This window comes from Hemicordylus capensis, chromosome 3, assembly GCF_027244095.1.
Source record: "Hemicordylus capensis ecotype Gifberg chromosome 3, rHemCap1.1.pri, whole genome shotgun sequence".
Classification (NCBI taxonomy): domain Eukaryota; kingdom Metazoa; phylum Chordata; class Lepidosauria; order Squamata; family Cordylidae; genus Hemicordylus; species Hemicordylus capensis.
In genome coordinates this window covers 14,051,615-14,072,929 of record NC_069659.1, presented here as the reverse complement: position 1 = coordinate 14,072,929, position 21,315 = coordinate 14,051,615, and the positions used below count along the sequence as shown (strand labels likewise).

The 21,315-nt window shown below is 48.3% G+C and overlaps 1 protein-coding gene across 27 annotated transcripts in view; it reads left to right on the top strand.

Moving 5' to 3' along the window:
- DLG2 (discs large MAGUK scaffold protein 2) overlaps positions 1-21,315 on the top strand; it is a 1,429,269-nt gene that overhangs the window by 1,041,426 nt on the left and 366,528 nt on the right. For all 27 annotated transcript variants that reach the window (XR_008318273.1, XR_008318272.1, XM_053304274.1 and 24 more), the window contains one exon: positions 10,069-10,238. Coding sequence is in view for 25 of the 27 variants with exons in the window: in XM_053304274.1 (XP_053160249.1) it covers positions 10,069-10,238 (170 nt within the window). In the remaining 2 variants the exon portion in view is untranslated. The remainder of the gene's footprint in view (positions 1-10,068; positions 10,239-21,315) is intronic.

The window sequence follows — 21,315 nt, the reverse complement described above, 5'->3', positions numbered from 1 at the left end:
CGCAGCCCATGATCCCCGCAGCCTCCACCGGCTCTGTGACAAAGCCGGTAGCCATGTGGGTGGCTGCCCAGGGCTGCAGGCATGATCGTCTGTGGGGAGAGTGGGCTAAACGCACTGTTCCCACAGACCCTCCAGAAGCTCTTCTCACTGATTGTGAAGAAGAGCTTCAAGGTCGAGGCTAGCCCATTCCCTGCACTGCTAATTTCTCCTTACAAGGAGGAGATATGTAAAGCATTTAAAGACATAGGGGTGATTCACACGACCAGCAAAAATGGGGCTAGGAGAGCCTAGCCCGATTTTTGTTGGTCGTCAGAACCTCAGGGCTTGCAGCCGAGCCCGGTGGTTCTGGAGCGGCTAACCCACTCCTGTAGCCCGCGCCTTAGCCCGGGTTTGCAGAGCAAGTGCTCCGCAAACCTGGGCTATCTGCTCGTGAGTAGCCGCGGCTACTCGTGAGTAGACCCCTGGCCGGGAGGCTTAAAAACAGCCTCCCGGCTCGGGGGTCTCCCCAGTATGCCCTGCGTGCTCGCGCAGGGCATACTGGGGCTTCCGGGGGCCATGTGGCCCCCGAGCTCCCCAGCCCCCGCCGGCTCTTTCTAGGAGCCGGCAATTGTGTGGGTGGCCGATCCGGCCGCCCAGGGCTCCCTCCCCACTCATGAATGGGGAGAGCGGGCTTAGCCCGCTCTTCCCGCTCACTTCCCAAAACCGGGTCTCACAGATTGTGAGACCCGGTCCATAATCTTCCATCTGAAGTGGTATAGTCTAACCTACCACCTCTTTCCCACCCCATTTTGCTGCATGTGTGAACCAGACCTCAGATGGATAGAAATTTTGCCCTTTTCCCCTCTCTTGTCTTCTACCCCTTGAAGGAGTGTCGCAGGAGTAAACTATTTCATCTTAAGGACGTCTTCACTCCTTGGCTTCTTGGTTCCTTCCTTCTTTCCTTCCTTACTATATCTATATACTGCTTTTATTTATTTTATTTATTTATCAATGTGCACACTGCCCCAAACTTTAGTCTCTGGGCGGTTTACACTAACATAAAACCAGTTAAAAACATATACAAAAACTTAAAAACAATTTAACAATTTAAAAATAAGCCAAAGATTAAAACCCAAAAATGTTAGGAAGCTGAGAAAGCTTGGGCGAAAAGATGGGCTTTGCCTCAAAGGAACCCAGAGCAGTGTACATGGTTATGTTCAAACAGGGATTTGAACTCGGGTCGCCCCAGTCCTAGTCCAGCACTCTAACCACTATACAACACTGGTTTGAATTATATATTTTTTTAAGTGCAGGTGACCCTCATTATCTGCAGTCTCCTGGATCGTGGTTTTGCATACCTACTGGTTGGGTCTAAGAGACCCAGTTGCTTTATTCGCAGATTTTTTAAAAAGGCAAAATTTGCCTAGCCATAGTTTCTGGGTAACCAGAAATTACTTCCAGTATCATTTCTAGCCGCCTTTTTGTAATATGGAGCCATTTTGTGGCTCCTTGTCCCAAAAAAAAAACAATCCTCCCAAGACTTTTGGCAAAAATTTGGAGGATTTGCTGGTTTGGGGGTGGTCTTGCTGGAGAGCTGGAGGATTGGAGAGCAAGGTACTGTGCTTTATTGCCTTTATTTCTGGGGTGTTGCGGTTTTTTGGCACTTTATTAAGCTTAAGGAATCTATATCCTGGATTTCTATAGGGGTAAGCTTTCATTATTCATGGTTTCCATATTTCTGTAGGCGAGAATGGAACCCTTGCGAATAACGAGCGCCACCTATACACTTTCCAGTTTCTCCTTGCCATATAGGTTGCCATTAATGGGACTAATTTAATAGACACTTATGGGTACTTACCTGCTATTGTACTGATTGCACTGTCATGAATATCTTTCTAGGCAACGGGAGATTTGAAATTATACAAAAGCAAAGTAGTCATTCTGGGGTGAGTGTCATGCCATAGGCAGACTGGGGCGATATCCACTTGGTCCCGTGGCCTCAGAGTGATCTGCCGGAGGCTGGATCTGTGGGGCCTGGCTCAAAGGCCTGCCTGTTACTTCACAGGCCAGTCCCGCTGGACTCGCATCCATTTACCCCCTTTCGGAAGTCCTTGGGCTCCTTGTCGAGGCAGCCCTCCTCTGTGACTGGCCCCTCATCACAGGCCGGACCGTTCTTATATAGCCCCTGACACGTGGGGGAGCTCTCGTGAGATCTCTGGGCCTCACGGAATCTCGGCCCAAGATCTCGCAAGGATTGGTCTGCTTCTCGTGAGACTATGCCATCTCCAGATGGTAAAATTTCCATTGGTACCAGTGGAGGTTTCTGGTTTCTTGTAGAATAGTGCCCACAGTGGGTGGGTATATTACAGTCTACCTACCTCTCTATGGGCCCAATCAGGATTGGTTCTCCATATATGAGCTGCTTACAAAAGAAAATAGCCTTGGTGGCATGTGTAGACATGGTGCATACCCCCCCCAAGAGCATTTGAAGAGTTTCCCCCATTTTACTGAACTCCTAATAACCTGCTCCCTTTCTTTCCAGTCCCCCCTTGAAAAATTTAACTTGCTCCTTAAGCTATTCCTCTGTTTGCACGCCTGCATGTAGTTTGTCTGCTACCTATTTTCTGCTACCTATTCTCTTTCTTTGATCTTGTTTTTAAATATTATTGTATTTTAATTTTATTTACGCTGATCTTCCTTCAACGTAAATAGAATAAACTAAACTAAACTAAACTAAAAGAAAATACCTGCATGTAGTCTGCTCTCTAGTCTTGTTCTTTGACAGTGGCTGCATTCACACATAACACAGAACTGGAGTTGAAGGGGCCAGAGGTTGACAAATCTGAACGTTTGAATGCAGGACAGCCCCTCGGAACTCTGGTTCTGCATGGAGAGCAACCTGAGGTTCCACTCTCCTAACTCCAGATTGTACCCTCGGGTTGTACTGTGTTTTGCCACCCCAGCCCAAGGTTTAATGCAGCCTGCATTACATCTGAATTCAGAAGCACGGGCTGTGTTCTTGCAAACTGGAGTTGAGGGAGGAAGCTCCTCCCTCTCTCAGACTGTCATTGGCTGTGCAGGTTGTCCTTCATGAAAGAAAGAAGCCCGCACAGCCAGTTCCCCCTCCTCTCTGCAGTCTCACTGACTACAGGCTCCTTGCTCTCCATGACATCCAAATTCAGACAGGAGAGTGGGTAGGGTGGAGCAGAACCATGAGTCCATGGCTCTGCATTATGTGTGAATTCATTGTTTTAAATTGTATATTATTGTATTTTTATTTACGCTGATCTGCCTTGAACGTACCACATACAGAAAAGAGGAATCTGTAATAATAAACCAAACCGAATATACTCATCAAGAAGCAGGGCTGGCCCCTCCACTAGGCCAGCCAGCCAGCCAGTCAGTCTTTATTATGGTCTTTGACCAATAACACAACATCTAAAACAATATAAAATTTTAAACATAGTCATATTAATAACATAACTGTACATTGGATCTAACCATTAGCGAGCAGAGTGCAATGAACTCAGTGAACAACAGAATTTTGCCACTGTGTGAGTGATAGGTGAATTCACATCTATTAGCAGATATTTGGTGTAGAATTCATCTGATCGACCTGGCAGATTATGTGAAAGAGGGTCAATTAACCTTCGCACAAGGTCTCCATAAAAGACACACCGTAGGAGCACATGTGCAACTGATTCAATCTCATCAGAGTTACGGGGGCAATATCTCTGTCCGATTGGGATTCTATTGTATCTACCTGTCAAGAATTCTGAAGGGAGGGCATCCATGCAGGCACTTGAAAAGGCCCATCTATGTTTGGGGAATCCTCCACTAGGCGAACATAGATGGTTACCTAGGGCATCCATTCGTTGGGGATATGGGCAGGCGCGAGCTCCGTTAATCGCTATCATCAGTGTGGTGGCTGGGCCAGGGAATTGGTAAGGAAAGCCATGATACCTTTTAAATCCTTAAGATTGTGCGGCAAACTGGGCTGACCCCTCAGATGACCACCACACATGCACACTGGGGAGGTGAGCGACAGGGGCAGAATAAAGACTTCACGCAGAGCTGGCCGGTGGCAATCTTAGAGATTTTAAAAGGTACAGAGGCGGGTCTCACGATCAAAGTGACCCACCTGGGGAGGGTGAGCGAGGAGAGCGGGCTTAGCCCACTCTCCCCGCACACGAGCAGGGTGGCAGCCCTGGGCGGCCGGATCAGCAGCCCACACGACTGCCGGCTCCGTTATGGAGCCGGCGGGGGCTGGGAGGATTGGGGGCCATGGGGCCCCCGTAAGCTCCAGGATGCCCTGCACGAGCGTGCAGGGCATACTGGAGAGACCCCTAAGCTGGGAGGCTGCTTTTAAGCCTCCCAGTCGGGGGTCTACTCATGAGTTGCTGCGACGTGGAACCGCACTGCGGCAACTCACGATTTAAAAAACCGGGTTTGTGGAGCACTTGCTCTGCAAACCCAGTTTAAGGGGAGGGGTAGTTAGGTGGGTTAACTGCCTAGAGGCCACCGGGCTCGCCTGCATGCCCAGTGGCTCACATGGTCAGGCAAAATCAGGCTAGGCTCTCCTAGCCCAATTTCACCTGATCGTCAGAACAGCCTCATCATCTAGGGATGTGCACAAAACCAGTTTGCCCAGTTCGGTTCAAATCCGAACTGGATTTGAACCCAGACTGGGCATGTTTAGTTTTGCCCCCCTCAGTTGGGGGCCTGGTTTGGTTTGAATTTAAACTGGTTTAGGTCTGGTCCAAGGGTGCTGAGTGGCGTTAAAATTGTGGTTTTAAAAAAGTTGAATTGCTGCTGCTGAGGTCTGTGGCGGTCCTGGGGGTGTCTGGCGGCTCCCCCTCCCCTGGCTGGTCTTGTCCTGCCCACGCGCATATGCTTCAGCCCCCAAAATGGCCAGCACGCAGAGGGCCAAAGCGGCTTCTAAGTGGGCCGAACCAGCCTGGGGAGACTCGGGGAGGCCAGTGAGGGGAAGGGGGAATCTCTGAGACACACACACACACCCCATGGCCTCCGCAGCACACTCTGAGTCGGTAAGCCAAACTTATTAAAAAAGCAATTCTAATGATATTCGGCACCCCCGAACTGACCCAGGAGGTTCAGTTCAACATTATAGAATATAATTTTAACTGAATGGGGTTGTTTGGTGGGGGGGGGGGTTGGGCCAAAGTCTTACTTCTTGGCCCAGTCAGGAAGCCAGGGTTAGCTGTAGTTCCCTGCGAAGTGTACACCTCCATAGAGATCCTGGGTCGGCCCCATGTAGTGTATGAAATGGGGCTGTGTCCTTTAGAATAGAGGCCAGCAGATTCCTGAGTCACAACAAGCGAAATGTAGCTGAGCCAGAACTGCAGCTCTTGCAATGGAGGGTGGTGATTAGCCTTTGCTGTGCAGGGACAAAATTGCTGCTTGGGACAGCTGCGGAAAGATGGAGAGATCAAGAAACTGGGTCCCACACCTTCAGCTCCCCTGCTCCGCCTGCACCTCTAGCTGGAGCTAGACCATGAGTCATTTTGCTGAACTGGAATTCCTCTGCCACAAAAGGGTGTTCTGTGGAGTCTGCATATTTTATTGGCGAGGCTCAGGAGCTTCTGAATAGGAATGGAAGTTTGTTTTGCAAGCTGCGTCTGCTCTTGTCTATGCACATCTGTAACACCTGCCATCGAAGATAAATTCCTAATCCTGCATTTCGATTCAGATAAGAAATATGAGTCGGTCTTCAGAGTACCTGTCTTTTTAAAGTGCAGCAGCAGTTGTGATGCAACATATTGGTCAGTGCAGGGATACTCAACCTTGGATCCCCAAGGTGTTGTTGGACTACAGCTCCCATCATCCCCAGCGGCAATAGTCTTTGGCTGTTGTGGCTGGGGATGATGGTAGTTTGAGTCCAACAGCATCTAAGGACTCAAGGTGGAGAACTCCTGGTTTAAAGGATGTTTGGTTGATAAGCTCTCTCTGCGTTTACAAAGGTGGCTGGTGTGGTCCACTTAAGATCAGGCTTTAATGTGGCGCCACCACCTGGGCTTACGGACACTGCCACTGAAGACCAGACTTTGTTTGTTTGTTGCATTAAGTTACTGCTTTTCTGCTTTGACCAAGGCAAGCAAGGTGGTTTACAATATTAAAAATGAACATATTACAGAAGACTGCAAAAGCTGAGCGGTCACAGGCCATTGATGGTCTCTGTAAGCACTGATGACAAGAGCTCTCCAGCCTGAGTACTAGGGTTGTGCACAAAACGCTTCATGCACATCCATGGGGGCAGCGAGCAGGCACTTTAAATGGAGGGAGGCAGGCCTTACCTGCCCCTCCGGTGCTCCTCCACTGCCCCACTGCGGTGCTGTCATTTCCAAACAGCCATGCCGTCTCTGCAGATAAGCCACACTGTGAGCTTCCTGGATGGGAACAGGAAGTTCCCTGTTCCCAGCATCCCACGGGTACAGCACATGGGATGCTGTCCCATTGAGACAGCACGGCCATTTTGAAGAAACAGCACCATGGTGGGGGAGGGGGGCCTGAGGGGCAGGTAAAACCTGCCTCCCTCCGTTTAAAGTTCAGCCAGGAGAACTTGAATTGTTTCGGCACCTTGAATTACAGGTGCCCAAACAATTTGTGTACATCCCTACTGATTGCCTCTTCTGCCTTCCCTTCAAGGCACACAAGTCTTTCCAAAGGCCATTGTGGCTAGGGGTGATGGGAGTTATAATCCAACAACATTTGATGATCCAAGTTTGAGTACCCCTGGATTACAGGTTTTCTATCCGTAGGTTGAGGTTTGCTCAAGGTTTTTAGTTTGTAGTTGACAACTACCTATGGCCATTGTGGCTGGGAATTATGGGAGTAGTAGTCCAGCAAAGCCTTCATTGCTTTCAAAGTTTTGGTTTGATTGGTATATAAGTATTGATTAGCATTTGTTTTTGTTTATGGTCGGTGATCGAAATAAAAGTTCATTCATTCATTCAGCAACATCTGGGGACACACATTTGAGACCTCCCCCGAGTTAGTGTTCATGCTTAAGGTCTTCCATCACTAGTCAGCATATGCAGTATCAGACTACTGGTTCCTCTAGCCCAGTATTCTCTGTCTTGATGGGCAATAGCTCTCCTGAGTTCCTTTCTGAGGACAGAACCTCCCATCTTCTGCATGCATACACAGCTGTGTGCTCTGCCACTGGGACTGAATTTTAACAGGGGGCAAATGTTAAACTGTTGCTCTGGACAACTGAGCAAGGCCAGAAGGTCCAGGAACTTTGGCTCCCCCCACTGAATGGCTTCCACTTGATTTAAGACTGGGACCTGTGCTGAGGTCCAGATGGAAAGACAGTAAGCAAAGATGTCAGGGGTGGGGAGGGCTGATGGGGAGACAGGCTCCTACCTGCCTCCCCGCACATGACCAACGTTCTTCAGGCAGCTCTGCCGCTCACACGGCACACGGGCCATGCCACACTGAGCGGCAGAGCCAGGAGGAGGAGGAGGAGGAAGTCCTCGGGCATCCCACAATGCACTGTGCCAGGAGTGTGGTGCATTTGGGGATCCCCCCATTGCCAGGTGCTCCTGCTGCCTGGTTTTGTGAATGCTTGGGCTGCACAATGGGGAGTGAGGTTGAAGGGTGCATTTGCGCTCTCCTACTCCACTATTAGCTTGGGTGAAAACCCCGGGCTACCCTGTCGCAGAGGGCCAGGATTGGGGGCAATCCCAGCGCTTCTCACGACTTGGCTATACCCAGGTCAGATAGGGATGCCCGACCTGGGTATAGCCCGTTGTGAAAACGACCTTATTGACCAGCATCCCAATGCTGCACATTCTTCCAAAAAAAAAAAAAAAGTGTGTGCAGAGTGATAGCTTCTGAGGCTTGTGCATGGAGGAGCATGATTTTCCCCTCTCTCCCCCTTCCCCCAGAAGTGCTCGCTGGGGTGAAAAATTATGTCCCTGATGGTTGTGCAGTTCTCAGTGAACGGCTACACAGTTTGTGTTACACAGAGCACTTTGGGTGGAAGGAAAGATTGGCAAAGATCATTTCCCCTTTGTGAGCCCCGCATATCAGAAGCAGGGATGATATCACTGCATGCATGCCTTTTTCTTTTCTTTTCTTTTTTTGGCATTAGGATGTCAGCCTAACTAGATTTGGCAGCCTGGCCTCCAGCGGGAATTTCTTCTCTGCATCCCCAAAATGTAATTCCTGCTTTCTCTTGCCTTGAGTTTTTGAAATAAATTCTCCATAGCCATTAGGAATGATGTCAACAGACCTTTACTTCTGGGCGCAGCAGTTTGACTTTCAGGGAACTTGTAGTCTTTGCTTTGTGCCCACCAAATGCTTCACTAGCTCTGATTTTAATCCAACTGGGAGCATTATTTCCTTCCAGCCCACCCACCAATCCCTTACACTCTCTCCCACTTCATTTCAACCCCACTTGTTTGTGGTGCTTCACCACCCCCAGCAAGCTGTGGGGAAGAAAGCTTCTTCGCCTGTCCCCGATGCCAGGTTGCAAGGCTGAAGTAGCCATTAGGGAATGCAGTTTTCCAAAGGATGACTGATTTACTTTTTTCATTAGGATCCTAGGAATATAGGAAGCTGCCTTCGAATGAGTCAGACCATAGGTCCATCTAGTTGTTGTTGTTATTAATTCAATGTCTATACCGCCCTTCCAAAAATGGCTCAGGGTGGTTTACACAGAGAAATAACAAACAAATAAGATGGGTCCCTGTCCCCGGAGGGCTCACAATCTAAAAAGAAACAAGATAGACACCAGCAACAGTCACTGGAGGTCCTGTGCCGGGGGTGGACAGGGCCAGTTACTCTCCCCCTGCTAAATAAAGAGAATCACCACATTAAAAGGTGCCTCTTTGCCAAGTTAGCAGGGGTTTCAGTATTCAGTAGTTCAGTATTGTCTACACTGACTGGCAGCAGCTCTCCAAGGTTTCAGGCAGGAGTCTCTCCCAGCCCTTCCTGGAGATGCTGCCAGGGATCGTACCTTCTGCATGCAAAGCAGATGCGCTACCACTGAGCTATGGCCCTGCCTCCTTAGGGGAATATATTGCAACAGACAGTGCTCACATGTAGTCACCCATCCAGATGCAAGCCAGTGTGGATCATGCTTAGCAAAGGGGACAATTCAAGCTTGCTACTTCAAGACCAGCCACCTTAAGTGGTGCAGAGGGGAAATGCTTGACTAACAAGCAGAAGGCTGCCAGTTCGAATCCCCACTGATACTATCTCGGGCAGCAGTGATATAGGAAGATGCTGAAAGGCATCATCTCAAACTGCACAGGAGGAGGCAATGGTAAACCCCTCCTGTATTCTACCAAAGACAACCACAGGGCTCTGTGGGCACCAGGAGTCAAAATCAACTTGACAGCGCACTTTACTTTTACTTCAAGACCAGTTTTCCTCTTGTTTCTTGCTGCTTTGAACCAAATCATTTCCTCCTTTTCATTGTACTCTTCATTCTGCTCATCCTCATTTTAGGTTTCTTTTTTTTTTAAAAGCATGATCTGTATGCTTGGCATTGTACAGACCCCACACTAGGGAAAGAAAACAGTAAGATCATGAATTAAGTTTTATCTTAAAATAAGATGCTATCCTAAAGCTAAACACAGACATATGTAATATCATTTAAACAACCTGGGATTAAAATGAGCAAAGAGCATATTGCATTCCACCAGGGTAAAAGTTATAAAGTACTGAATGGAGATCTGATGGTTGCCTTAGGTATATTCATTACAGTAACTAATTTCCTTGTGGGATAAAATTCCAGGACGCAGCAGAATGGCTTTCAGGACAGTTTTGTTACCAAAAGGTCTGCCTTTTAATAGAGCTGGCAAGAAACATGCTGAGTACAAAGGGTTTCTTTGCTTGGAACCTTGTCCATAAATGACTGCCATGGAGATTTTAGAAATAACTAATTTGTTCCTATGTTAATAGGGCTACAATGTGCTAGTCTTGCATATCTGTCCCAGCTCCATTCTCTAGAAAACATTCTGTTAACCCGGAAATATTTTCCGCAGTGCTGATCAGTCACTTTCTTTCAAAAATGAGTTTTTCCAAACTCCAGTATTCTTTTGTCATCCTTCTCTCCAGAGTCAATGACTGTATCTTGCGGGTGAATGAGGTAGATGTATCTGAGGTTTCACACAGCAAAGCTGTCGAGGCACTAAAAGAAGCCGGTTCCATCGTGCGACTGTATGTCCGTCGAAGGAGGCCTATTCTGGAAACTGTTGTCGAAATCAAACTGTTCAAAGGACCAAAAGGTAAGAGCGAAAGAGGAATCACCACAATTTCCCCCCCAAGTACAAACACATTCTGCTGGTTTTCATGCAATCTGGAGTGTGGAGAGAGAAGTAAGACCACCCCAAACCAATTTCCCATAGGGCTACCCCAAGGCCCTTCCTACTCAAGGCCAATTTCTGATACACGCCGGCAAATTATACTCTCCTTCAGTCCTTGCATGCAAAGGAGAAAGGAAGGGGAGGGATACAAGTTGTGCATGTGACGATGAAATGTAGGGTGGCTAGCCCCAGAGCTACCCCTTCTTCACAACAGCATGCCCCAAAGAGCTAAGCCATGGGGAGTGTGAGGCTCACACTAGCATTTACAAGATCAAAAGGTGGTTTATTTTACCAGTGTGTTAAGGGCCTGAGTTTGAAGAGGGATAGGTTACAACACTATTATATCAAACATTAAACTAAATATAATAAAGAATCTAACTAGCCTGAACTAGCGGATCTTTGAGGCCTACTCCAGGAGTAAAGAGAGATTAGATGTTGAGTCTCCAGGTTCCACCAGACAGACTTTTGAGTTGGATATCCCTGGGACACAGGCACACCTGGGGACAGGGCCCAACCACTCACTGCAGAGTTGTCTCCGATCTGCAGGGTATCCCAAGTTTTGCTTGCAACCTTTGGCTAAACACAAACTGAAGGATGCTGCAAACCATATTAGGAGCTAGAACTTTACACTCAGAAAGGTTGTTCTCACTACCGTTGGTGGTGCAGGGAGGGTGGGCCGGGGGTGAGACAGTGAGAGCTGTTTGACAGTGAAACATTCTACCTTGTGCAGTGGTGGGCTCTCCTAGGTGGAAAGTTTTCAAACAGAGGCTGGGCCAGGGGTGCTGTAGCAGTTTCCTGCTGTAACAGGGGGTTGGATTAGACTCCCCTGTCCCAACATTTTCGTGACTTCTTACTAGCTTACAGATCCGCCAGTGGTCATCTGAACCTACCCTTTGATTCTAAGAATGATCCCCTGCGAACTTGGCAAAGAGGCACCTTTTAACGTGGTGATTCTCTTTATTTAGCAGGGGGAGAGTAACTGGCCCTAATCACCCCCAGCACAGTAGTACCTCCAGTGACTGTTGCTGGTGTCTATCTTATGTTTCTTTTGTGATTGTGAGCCCTTCGGGGACAGGGATCCATCTGATTTATTTATTATTTCTCTGTGTAAACTGCCCTGAGCCATTTTTGGAAGGGGAGTGTAGAAATCAAATAACTAACTAACTAACTAACTAACTAACTAACTAACTAACTGTGAAGAGGAGCAACATGAAGTCCAGGTCAGCAGATGATAATTTTATTTATATGATATCTCTTCCAAAGCATCTGAGAGGGTAGCCCATTTGTCATTCATTCAAGCAAGTGCTCCGCAAACCCAGTTTTCAAAATCGTGAGTAGCCGCAGCGTGGCTGCTCATGAGTAGACCCCCAGCCGGGAGGCTTAAAAGCAGCCTCCCGGCTCGGGGGTCTCTCTAGTATGCCCTGTGCACTAGTGCAGGGCATACTGGAGCTTCCGGGGGGCATGCAGCTCCCGATCCTCCCAGCCCCCACCAGCTCCATCACGGAGCCGGCAGTCATGTGGGCGGCCACTACGGCCGCCCAGAGCAGACTGTCTGCTTAGCCCGCTCTCCTTGCAAACCCCCTAGGGCTCTTCTCGCCGATCTTGAGAAGAGCCTCATTGGCTTGTATTCACAGGAGCTGCTCATAAGCGGACTGCAGACACTAGAAGAGGAGGCAGAGGCTGTGCATCTCCTGCAACATTAGTAACCTTGTGCTGCATTGTGCTGCAGTGCAGACAAATCCTGTGTGTCATCAGGGAATTCCCCATCAACCTACTTCCTCCCCTTCTTTGTGTTTCTTTGGGTTCGACCTCTTGAACATAATTTGGATTTGTCCATGGCCCCTTGGATGAAAGTTGCACAGAGACGGCCTTGGGTAGTGGAACCTTGTACTCCTTGGAATCTATGTGGTGTGCAGTCAGCTTCTAGCCATGGCGCTATAGGCAGCTCAGCCTTCCTCTCCTGCCCCTCACCCCACTGGTTTCTACTGTCTGGGCCGCATGTGTCAATTGTCATCTGGCCCAAAGGCATGGCTCTTGCCTCTTGAGCCATGAAGAAGAAGTGAAAGGTCAAGTTCATGCCAAAGATAGAACTGGAGAAGGACCTTCAGGGTCTTCAGCAGTTCCTGCTGCCGCTGATTGCTGCCTGTCAGCTTTCTTATGGATGGTTAGCACAAACCGTAAACAGGAAATACAGATGGACATAGGGAGCTGCCTTTTACATACCGAGTCAGACTTGATCCATCTTCTAGCCCAGGGGTGGGCAAACTTGGCCCTCCAGCTGTTGTTGAACTACAACTCCTATCAACCCCAGCCACAATGGGTTCCTGGGGAAGATGGGAGTTGTGGTTCAACAACACTCCTGTTCTAGCCTGTTAATGTCTGCCCTGTCTGTTAGGGGTAGGGTATTTGCACACACAAAACAATCATTTTGGAACCCTATTCATGTCTGTGTCTTACTGAAGCTATTCTCACAATTGATCAAAAGCGGGCTAACGGAGCCCAGCCCAGTTTTGATCGAGCATGGGAACCACTGGGCGAGCCCACTGGTTCTCTGGCGGCTAGCCCACCTAACAACTCCACCCCTTTAACGATGTTAACAGAGCGAGCGCTCTGTTAACCTTGTTTTATGGATCGTGTGTCAGCTGCAGCTGCTTGCAGCCATGGCTGGAGCGCTCGGGGGTTTGGGGGGCGGCACTCTCCTTCCCCCGTCCCCGAGAGCTCCCGACGGAGCTGTGGCCGGGTGTGGGAGTGCCCAACTGGAGCAGCTGCTCATCTGGTGTCCAATCCAGCCACCCAGCAATGAGCGACTGTTTGTCTGTGGGGAGAGGGGGCTAAGCCCACTCTCCCCGCTGAACCCTGTCTGGCATTTCACATGAAATGTGTGAAGCGCCTCACTCATTCCTTAGATTTGGGGCCATTTGTTTCAGGACCTAGACCAGGCATGGGCAAACTTGGCCCTCCAGCTGTTGTTGAACTACAACTCCCATCATTCCCAGCTACAATTTATTGTGGGAGTAGATGGGAGTCAACAGCCGCCGGAGGGCCACGTTTGCCCTTCCCTGGGCTAGACAGTGGGTCCTGAGAGAGGCCCATCTCTTACTCTCTGCCTACCATTTTGCCACTCTGAATTGTGGAAGTGTCTTGAAGGGGAATCTGGTTAGATCTGTGCACAGCTTAATCAATAGATGTTAATATGATATGGTGAGTTGAAAGGAATCAACATAGTGGTGCAGGTCTTTGAGCTGTGCATGCCCTGATGAAGAACAGTTTCCCCATAATGGAGTGGGTTGAGTTAGTGGAACACAAGGTTTAGCAAGAAGAGGAGATAAGCCTCAGGATGAGCAAAAGGGACAGAGAACAAACAACTGTGATAAGGTACTTCACAGTTAAGGGTGGGGAAAGAGAATTAAGTCATGGCACCAGGGGCAAGATCTATATGAAAGGGGGCATGTATTAATTATAAAACAATAAGGCATTTCACGTGATCGTCACTAGGGTAAGACAGGCATGCTCAGCTTTGGCCCCCTAGCTGTTTTTGGACTTCAGCTCCCATAATCCCCAACCACAGTGGCCAATAGCCAGGGATTATGGATGTTGTAGGCCAACATCTGCAGGAAGACCAAAGCTGAGCAGCCCTGGGATATGAGGAGTTTCCTACCTTAATTGGGGAGCAGGTCGCACTCCTCATTTTTGACCATGAGGTGCTTCACACGAGGAGTGTGAAGTATCATGACAGCTTGTGCAGGGAGAGCGGGCTTGACTTGCTCTCACCGCAAATGAACAGGGAGCTTGCCCTGGGTGAGCAGATCGGCTGCCCACATGACTACCAGCTCCATCACGGGCCGTTTGGGGAGGTGGGGATCAAGGGCCACCTGGCTCCTGGAAGTCCCAGAATGCCCCAAGTGAGTGCATGGGGCATTCTGGGGAGCCCCCTGATGCCAAGAGGCTTGTTGTAGCCTCCCAGTTGGGGGTCTCTTTGTGAGTCGCCATGGTGCAGAGCCATGCCGTGGAGACTCATGATCACAAAAATGGGGTTAGCGGAGTGCTCACTTTGCTAACCTCATTTAATGGGGAAGCATTCCCATGGTGGCACATGATGAGCCAAAATAGGCTGGCCTCCATGTGTTTGAAAAACAGAAGGTCAGAGACAGGAAGCTTGATCATCAGTCAAGCCCCAGCTGGGTAGGACAAGCATGCCCTACCCAGATTCTGTCCCCGGCTTCTGAGCAACATACAGGTGAAACTCGGAAAATTAGAATATCGTGCAAAAGTCCATTAATTTCAGTAATGCAAATTAAAAGGTGAAACTGATATATGAGACAGACGCATTACATGCAAAGCGAGATAAGTCAAGCCTTAGTTTGTTATAATTGTGATGATCATGGCGTACAGCTCATGAAAACCCCAAATCCACAATCCCAGAAAATTAGAATATTACATGGAACCAAGAAGACAAGGATTGTAGAATAGAACAATATCGGACCTCTGAAAAGTATGCAGTGTACTGTGCTTGATTGGCCAGCAAACCCGCCTGACCTGACCCCATAGAGAATCTATGGGGCATTGCCAAGAGAAGGATGAGAGACATGAGACCAAACAATGCAGAATTGCTGAAGGCCGCTAATGAAGCATCCTGGTCTTCCATAATACCTCATCAGTGCCACAGGCTGATAGCATCCATGCCACGCCGCATTGAGGCAGTAATTGCTGCAAAAGGGGCCCAAACCAAGTACTGAATACATATGCATGCTTATACTTTTCAGAGGTCCAATATTGTTCTATTCTTCAATCCTTGTCTTCTTGGTTCCATGTAATATTCTAATTTTCTGGGATTGTGGATTTGGGGTTTTCATGAGCTGTACGCCATGATCATCACAATTATAACAAATTAAGGCTTGACTTATCTCGCTTTGCATGTAATGCGTCTGTCTCATATATCAGTTTCACCTTTTAATTTGCATTACTGAAATTAATGGACTTTTGCACGATATTCTAATTTTCCGAGTTTCACCTGTAGGTGGGAAAATTGTCCTATCCAACTGGGGCTTGACTGTATCAAGCTATCCACCGCCAACCTTGTTTTTATTTAACAAGATTTAAGGAAGAACTACCTGGTTGGAATCAGCCAATCATAATGCAGAATAAAACACTGAGGCTCTTCTCACGATTGGTGAGAAGAGCCTGGATGTTGTTTGCAGGGAAAGCGGGCTTAGCAGGCTGTCTGCTCTGGGCGGCCAAAGCGACCACCCACACGACTGTCGGCTCCGATCCGGCGGGAGCTGGGAGGATCGGGGGCCATGTGGCCCCCGGAATCTCCAGCATGTCCTGCGTGAGCACGCAGGGCGTGCTGGAGAGACCCCTGAGCCGGGAGGCTGCTTTTCAGCCTCCAGGGCGGGGGTCTACTCATGAGTTGCCACGGATCTGCGCCGCGACAACTCATGATCGGAAAGCCCGGGTTAGCAGAGCACTCGCTCCGCTAACCTGAGTTTAGGGGAGGGCTACTTAAGCGGGTGACCCGCTTTCGTGAGACCAGGCTCAGCTGCAAGCTCGGTGGTTCTCATGCAAATGCAAAATCAGGCTAGGCTCCCTTAGCCCGATTTTGCATGACCGTGAGAATAGCCTCATTGTTAAAGACGGCATTTGATTCCTGCAGGGTGGGGTTATAAAAGCGTACCTTGATGAAGAATTGGGGTCTGCCACCTTGGCTGACCCATGTTTTTTTAGCATGTGTTTGTCGTAATAGTCCACCATGCAGGCTGACCATTTCTGTCAGCCCATGAACTGTGCATGCTGTCTGTCTCTCATTATTGTTTGATGTTACAATGTTTTTTGTCTCTAACTAAATGCCTCTAAAAGCCTTTGTCTCTGAACTAAATCTGATACAATAAATATTGAGGTCATTCTCATGACCAGCCCTAATGGGGTAGGAGAGCTATAGCATAGGTAGGGCTGGCCTTGAAAGCCACTGAGATGGGTCCCAATCCCAGTGATCCTTGACCAGGTAGCCCAATCTTTAAACCTAGCTTAAAAGTGAAGTAGGAGGATGTGAGCGTGACTCCGAACCCACTCCCCAGTTATGTGAACACTTGGTCTACCTGCAGCCCAAGCATCCGCAGAGCTGGGTGGCTAGCATGCCTGGTGGTGAGGAAATCTGGTCCTAGTGTAGTGCATTGTGGGATGCTGGAGGACTTCCTGCTCTGGCTCCTGGCTCTGCCAATCGCTGCTGCGTGCCTTGTGTGGGTGTGCGATCATCCATGCTCTGAGACGATGGGTTATCAGTGTGTCGGGAGGCAGGTAGGAGCCTGCCTGCCCACCAACCCTTCCAGATCCCAGGTGAGTTGGTCATGTGTATGGACCTCATTATATGGGAGAGAGCCAGCGTGGTGTGGTGGCTAGAGTGCTGCACTAGGACTGGGGAGACCCGAGTTCAAATCCCCATTCAGCCATGAGACTTGCTGGTTGACTCTGGGCCAGTCAACTTTCTCTCAGCCTAACCTACTTCACAGGGTTGTTGTGAGGAGAAACCTAAGTATGTAGTACACCGCTCTGGGCTCCTTGGAGGAAGAGTGGGATATAAAATGTAAAAATAATTTTAAAAATAAATATATTTTCCTGCATACTTTTAGTGTGTCTGATCTGATTCTCTAGGCAGTGGGCAATCAAATGGAGAGTGTGCTTTGATTAATGTTAATTTAGTTTTCCAGCTAAGCTTTCAGCTGAGTTGCTGCTGCAAATTATTTGGGGGGAGCTTACTAGGTTTCCTACAGTCTCCCCCCCGCCGCCATGGGGTTTCAAATGCATTCTTTGCCCCAGCATTTGTGCAGACTTCGGAAAGTATCAGATGAATCTCCTTTTTCTTCTGGAAGCAGGGCATCATTAATAACATCTCTGCGGTGAGGGGGCTGTCACTTTCTGATATGCCTCCCTGTAGAAAAGATATGACAATAAAAATTGAAAATGCCACTGAAGGAAATGCGAGTCCGATGTCTTCCAGCAGAATCCCATTGCTTTGGAGGTTTCCAATTTATTACAAGCAAGAGGACAAATGTTTCTGTTGTGTCACTTCACGGTATCTCCGAGCCTGCTGCATCTGCTTGGCATCCTTGCCTAGAATGTGAGCTTTGCTGACAAGCCTGGCTGGCAGGAGACGGGCAGTGCAGGAGAAGCGAAGCCCTCTGGTCTTGCTTCAGCTTTCGCTAGTGGCACCGAACTGATATCCACGAGCTGAGGATCTTGGTAATGAGAATAACATCCTCAGTACTGATGTTGATATCTTGATATGATTCTTGCTTCCAGCACATGTTGGGAACAGGGAAAAGACAGGCAAGGAAGAGGTGGCCAGGCTGTGGCTTGTGAGCCCAATTTGTCTCCCTGATTTGTTTGACTTTTTCCTCTCGAGTCGTTTCTCTGATCTAGATCATCTCCTGTCTTCTATTAGCTCATGGGGGAAAACATACTTGCACCACTATGTCATTAATAGCAGTTCTGTGGGGTGCAATCTAGATCGGGGAAAAGATGCAGGGAGAACAGGGAAATCCTGCCTCCTCCAGTACTTCTTCCCAGTACTTCAAATAGTGCTGCTGGTTAGCATAAGCGAAACTAGGGTGGGGCAGCCAGGGGATGTGCCCTAGGTGCCACTGGGGGGCACCAGTGCCATGCTGCCCCCCACCTCCTCCCCAATTCGTGGATATTTTTAAAAAATTAAGTTTTTACCTGTAGCCCCTTCGTGGGGCTTCCTAAAGGCCATGGGGGAGGGGGCTGCAAAGGTTCCCCCTCCCCCTGCCAGCCTCTTGGATCATTTCCACAGCCTGTCCCAGGCTGATTTTCAGGCCTGTTTGGGCCTACAAAGATCAGTGCGGTGGCCATTTTGGATGTCGCCGCACATGCTCAAAAGGCCTCTGTGAGGCCTGGCAAGGCATAGGACCTCGCAGGGACCATTTGAGCATGTGCGGCAGCCATTTTTAAATTTTAAAAGGCGGCTGAAAACAAAAATGGCCACTGCACATGCACAAACGGCCTCTGCGAGACCCAAGTCTAGATTTTTCCCTGATCTAGAGCAGGTCAAGCCCACTTTCCCCACACACCCCGTTTTGGCTCTACACACTGATCGTGTGCAGAACCTTAGGGTCTCCTCTTGCCAAATCCCTCAGGCAATTCAGAAGGATACCATGGTCTATGATATTGAAAACTGCCGAGAGATCCAAAAGAACCAGCAGCGTCACACTCCCTCTGTCAATTCCCAGGTGAACGTCATCTATCAGGCTGACCACGGCTGTCTCAACCCCGTAGCCTGCTCTAAATCAAGTTTGAAATGGGTCTAGGTCAGGGATTCTCAAACTTGGGTCCTCAGGTGTTATTGGACTCAACTCCCCAGCCTCAGTGGCTTTTGGTTGGGGATTATGGGAGTTGAAGTCCAATAACACCTGAGGACCCAAGTTTGAGAATCCCTGGTCTAGGTAATCAGTTTCCTCCAAAACCGCTTGGAGATGGGCAGCCACCACCTTCTCAATCATCTTACCCAACCATGGGAGGTTGGGGACTGGCCTATAATTATCCATCACCAGGGGATCCAGAGTGGACTTCTTAAGAAGGGGTCTAATCACTGCCTCCTCCTCAAACGTGGCAACCTGCTCTCCCTCTGTGAGGTATTAATGATATGAAAGCATCCATGTTGGGCTTTTATCCTCAGGCTTTATCCGTTTCCCCTTCTCTGTGTAATACAAGCACACATTTCTGTTTTGTCAGGGTGCCCTTGGCGTCCATGACTAATTGAACATGGCGATAGTGTGATTTTTAAGCGAGCTACAGTGCTTGGCTTGATTAGAAGCACCTCGTTCTGTGTGGAGAGATTTTGCATGTTTTCTAGTACCATTACTAATATAATCCTGCAGCCGCTGATTGTCGTCTCTTTATTTGAGTATTTATTTAAGGAATTTCCCATGCTTTGGGCACTTCCTGGATGTTTCTTATGAAACAGGGATGAGCAGATGTCCCCCACTCCATTTCCATTTTTGTCTCAAGGGTTGGCTCTGCCCTGAATTTTCCTTGCCCGCCTTCTGGTGTAAATTGGAGGATTTCTGACATGGAGCTCAGCATCCGTGCACGCACAGCCTGCTGCGGATTTTAGTTCACTGTTTTTCTGACAGATTCCAATGGACACAGCTGCCTATATGCATCCATTTACACAAAGGAATCATGTTGCCATCCTGAGATAGCATCAGGTTTCCTTTAGCGTGATTTTAACCAACGTGCATTGTATCTGCACCATTGTGCATTAGTAACCTGTATGGAAGGAGACCTGGACTGAAAACTCCAGCAAATAAACTGTGCTTGCTCCATAATCTGAATAAAGTTGAGCAAACAAAAAGCAAAGGCTGACATCCAGATTACGAGTTCTTTCACACAACCAAGTGAGCGGGGTGGAATGGGTCTAGGGTGGTGTTGTGGGGGAGGCTGGTTTAATTCACCTTACCCCAGACAACCGCAGCCTGTTTCTGGGAGTGGGGACCACGCTCCCAGTTGATCCACACTGTGTGCCTGCAGCATGGAGTTCTGGAGGCTGGGACGATCCATCCCGGCCTCCAAAGATCCCACAATGCACCGCACGAAACACGCATTGCATTGGGGGATTTCCCCAGGAGACATGTTCGATCACTCTGGGATCGTGTGTTTGCTGGGGCTATGTTTAGCCCTTCTCTCTGTCCACTGGGGCTAAAAATAGCCCAGCAAGCACAGAATCCCAGCGCCCAGGTTAAGGGCTCACTTGACTGTGTATAAAGCAGCTTCCTATGTTCCTAAATTTGGGTGACCTTGGCTTTAAAGCATTGGTAACTGAATCTTGCATGGTAGGAGATGAATGTGGAGGATAATTCCCAGCTTCTCTCTCCAAAGCCTTCCAAACCTACTCCCATCCTACCTGTCAACCCTCCTGTTCCAGGTACCCAAATGGTGGTAGCTCATGTATAAGTGAGAGGCAGGTGGTCTGTCCATTTCCCTTCCCTTGCCTTCCCTTCCCATCACCCTGATGCTGGAGAGCAAAGCCCAGGGATCATGGGAGGTGTAGTTCTCCCAAGGGCCGCTGCTTGACCCTTTTAATTTCTCACCCTTGAAGAATATGGTTTTCCTGCCAGGTCTTCTAGCATCTTCTAGCATCATGGCCTGTGCTGATGACATCAAAACCAGGTATCACATTATACCCATCATCTCCAGCCAAAGGCCATTGCAGTTGGGGGTGATGGGAGTTGTAGTCAACAACATCTCGGAATCCCTGTTACAAGGGAACATTGGTCCTGCCTTAGGAGGCTGGATTATAAATTAGTTTTAACAATTTTTTGTCAAATTTGCTTTGACAAATTTATTCATTTATTTATTTATTTAACACATTTTTATATCGCCCAAAACGTACGTCTCTGGGTGGTTTACAGCAAGATAAAAACAACATTAAAACATTAGTTAAAAACAAAAACAAGAAATTTAAAACACAACAATTTAAAAAATTTTAAAACAATATTCTAAAACAACATTAAAAACAATCAAAACAGTATCAGTTAAAAGCCTGGATGAACAGATGCGTCTTTAAAGACTTTTTAAAAATTGTCAGAGATTTAATCTCAGGCACCAGAGAACCATGGTACCTAGAAATTTAATTGCGGGGCCTAAACTAGGATATTCAGAGATATAGATATTTAATAAAACCTTTATTTGGCCCAGACACCCATTTCTATTCTAAGTATGTTGTAGGTAAAGGGGATTAAGAGAAGAGCCCCTCCCTGCCCCAATGTCAATGAAGGATGTCAATGTCAGTTAAGTCCAGTAAACCTTGCTTGCTTGCTTGCTTATTTCTTTATTTGTTTATTTAGCCATCCAGCCATGTATTCCCTGTTGGGATCCTAGATCCAAAGAAAATTTGTCAATTTTCCTGACTTGTATGAAAGTGGTGGAGAGTTTTCTGCAGTTGGGTGGCAGAAAGTCAGAAATGTGAAGCGGAATTTCAGGTGTC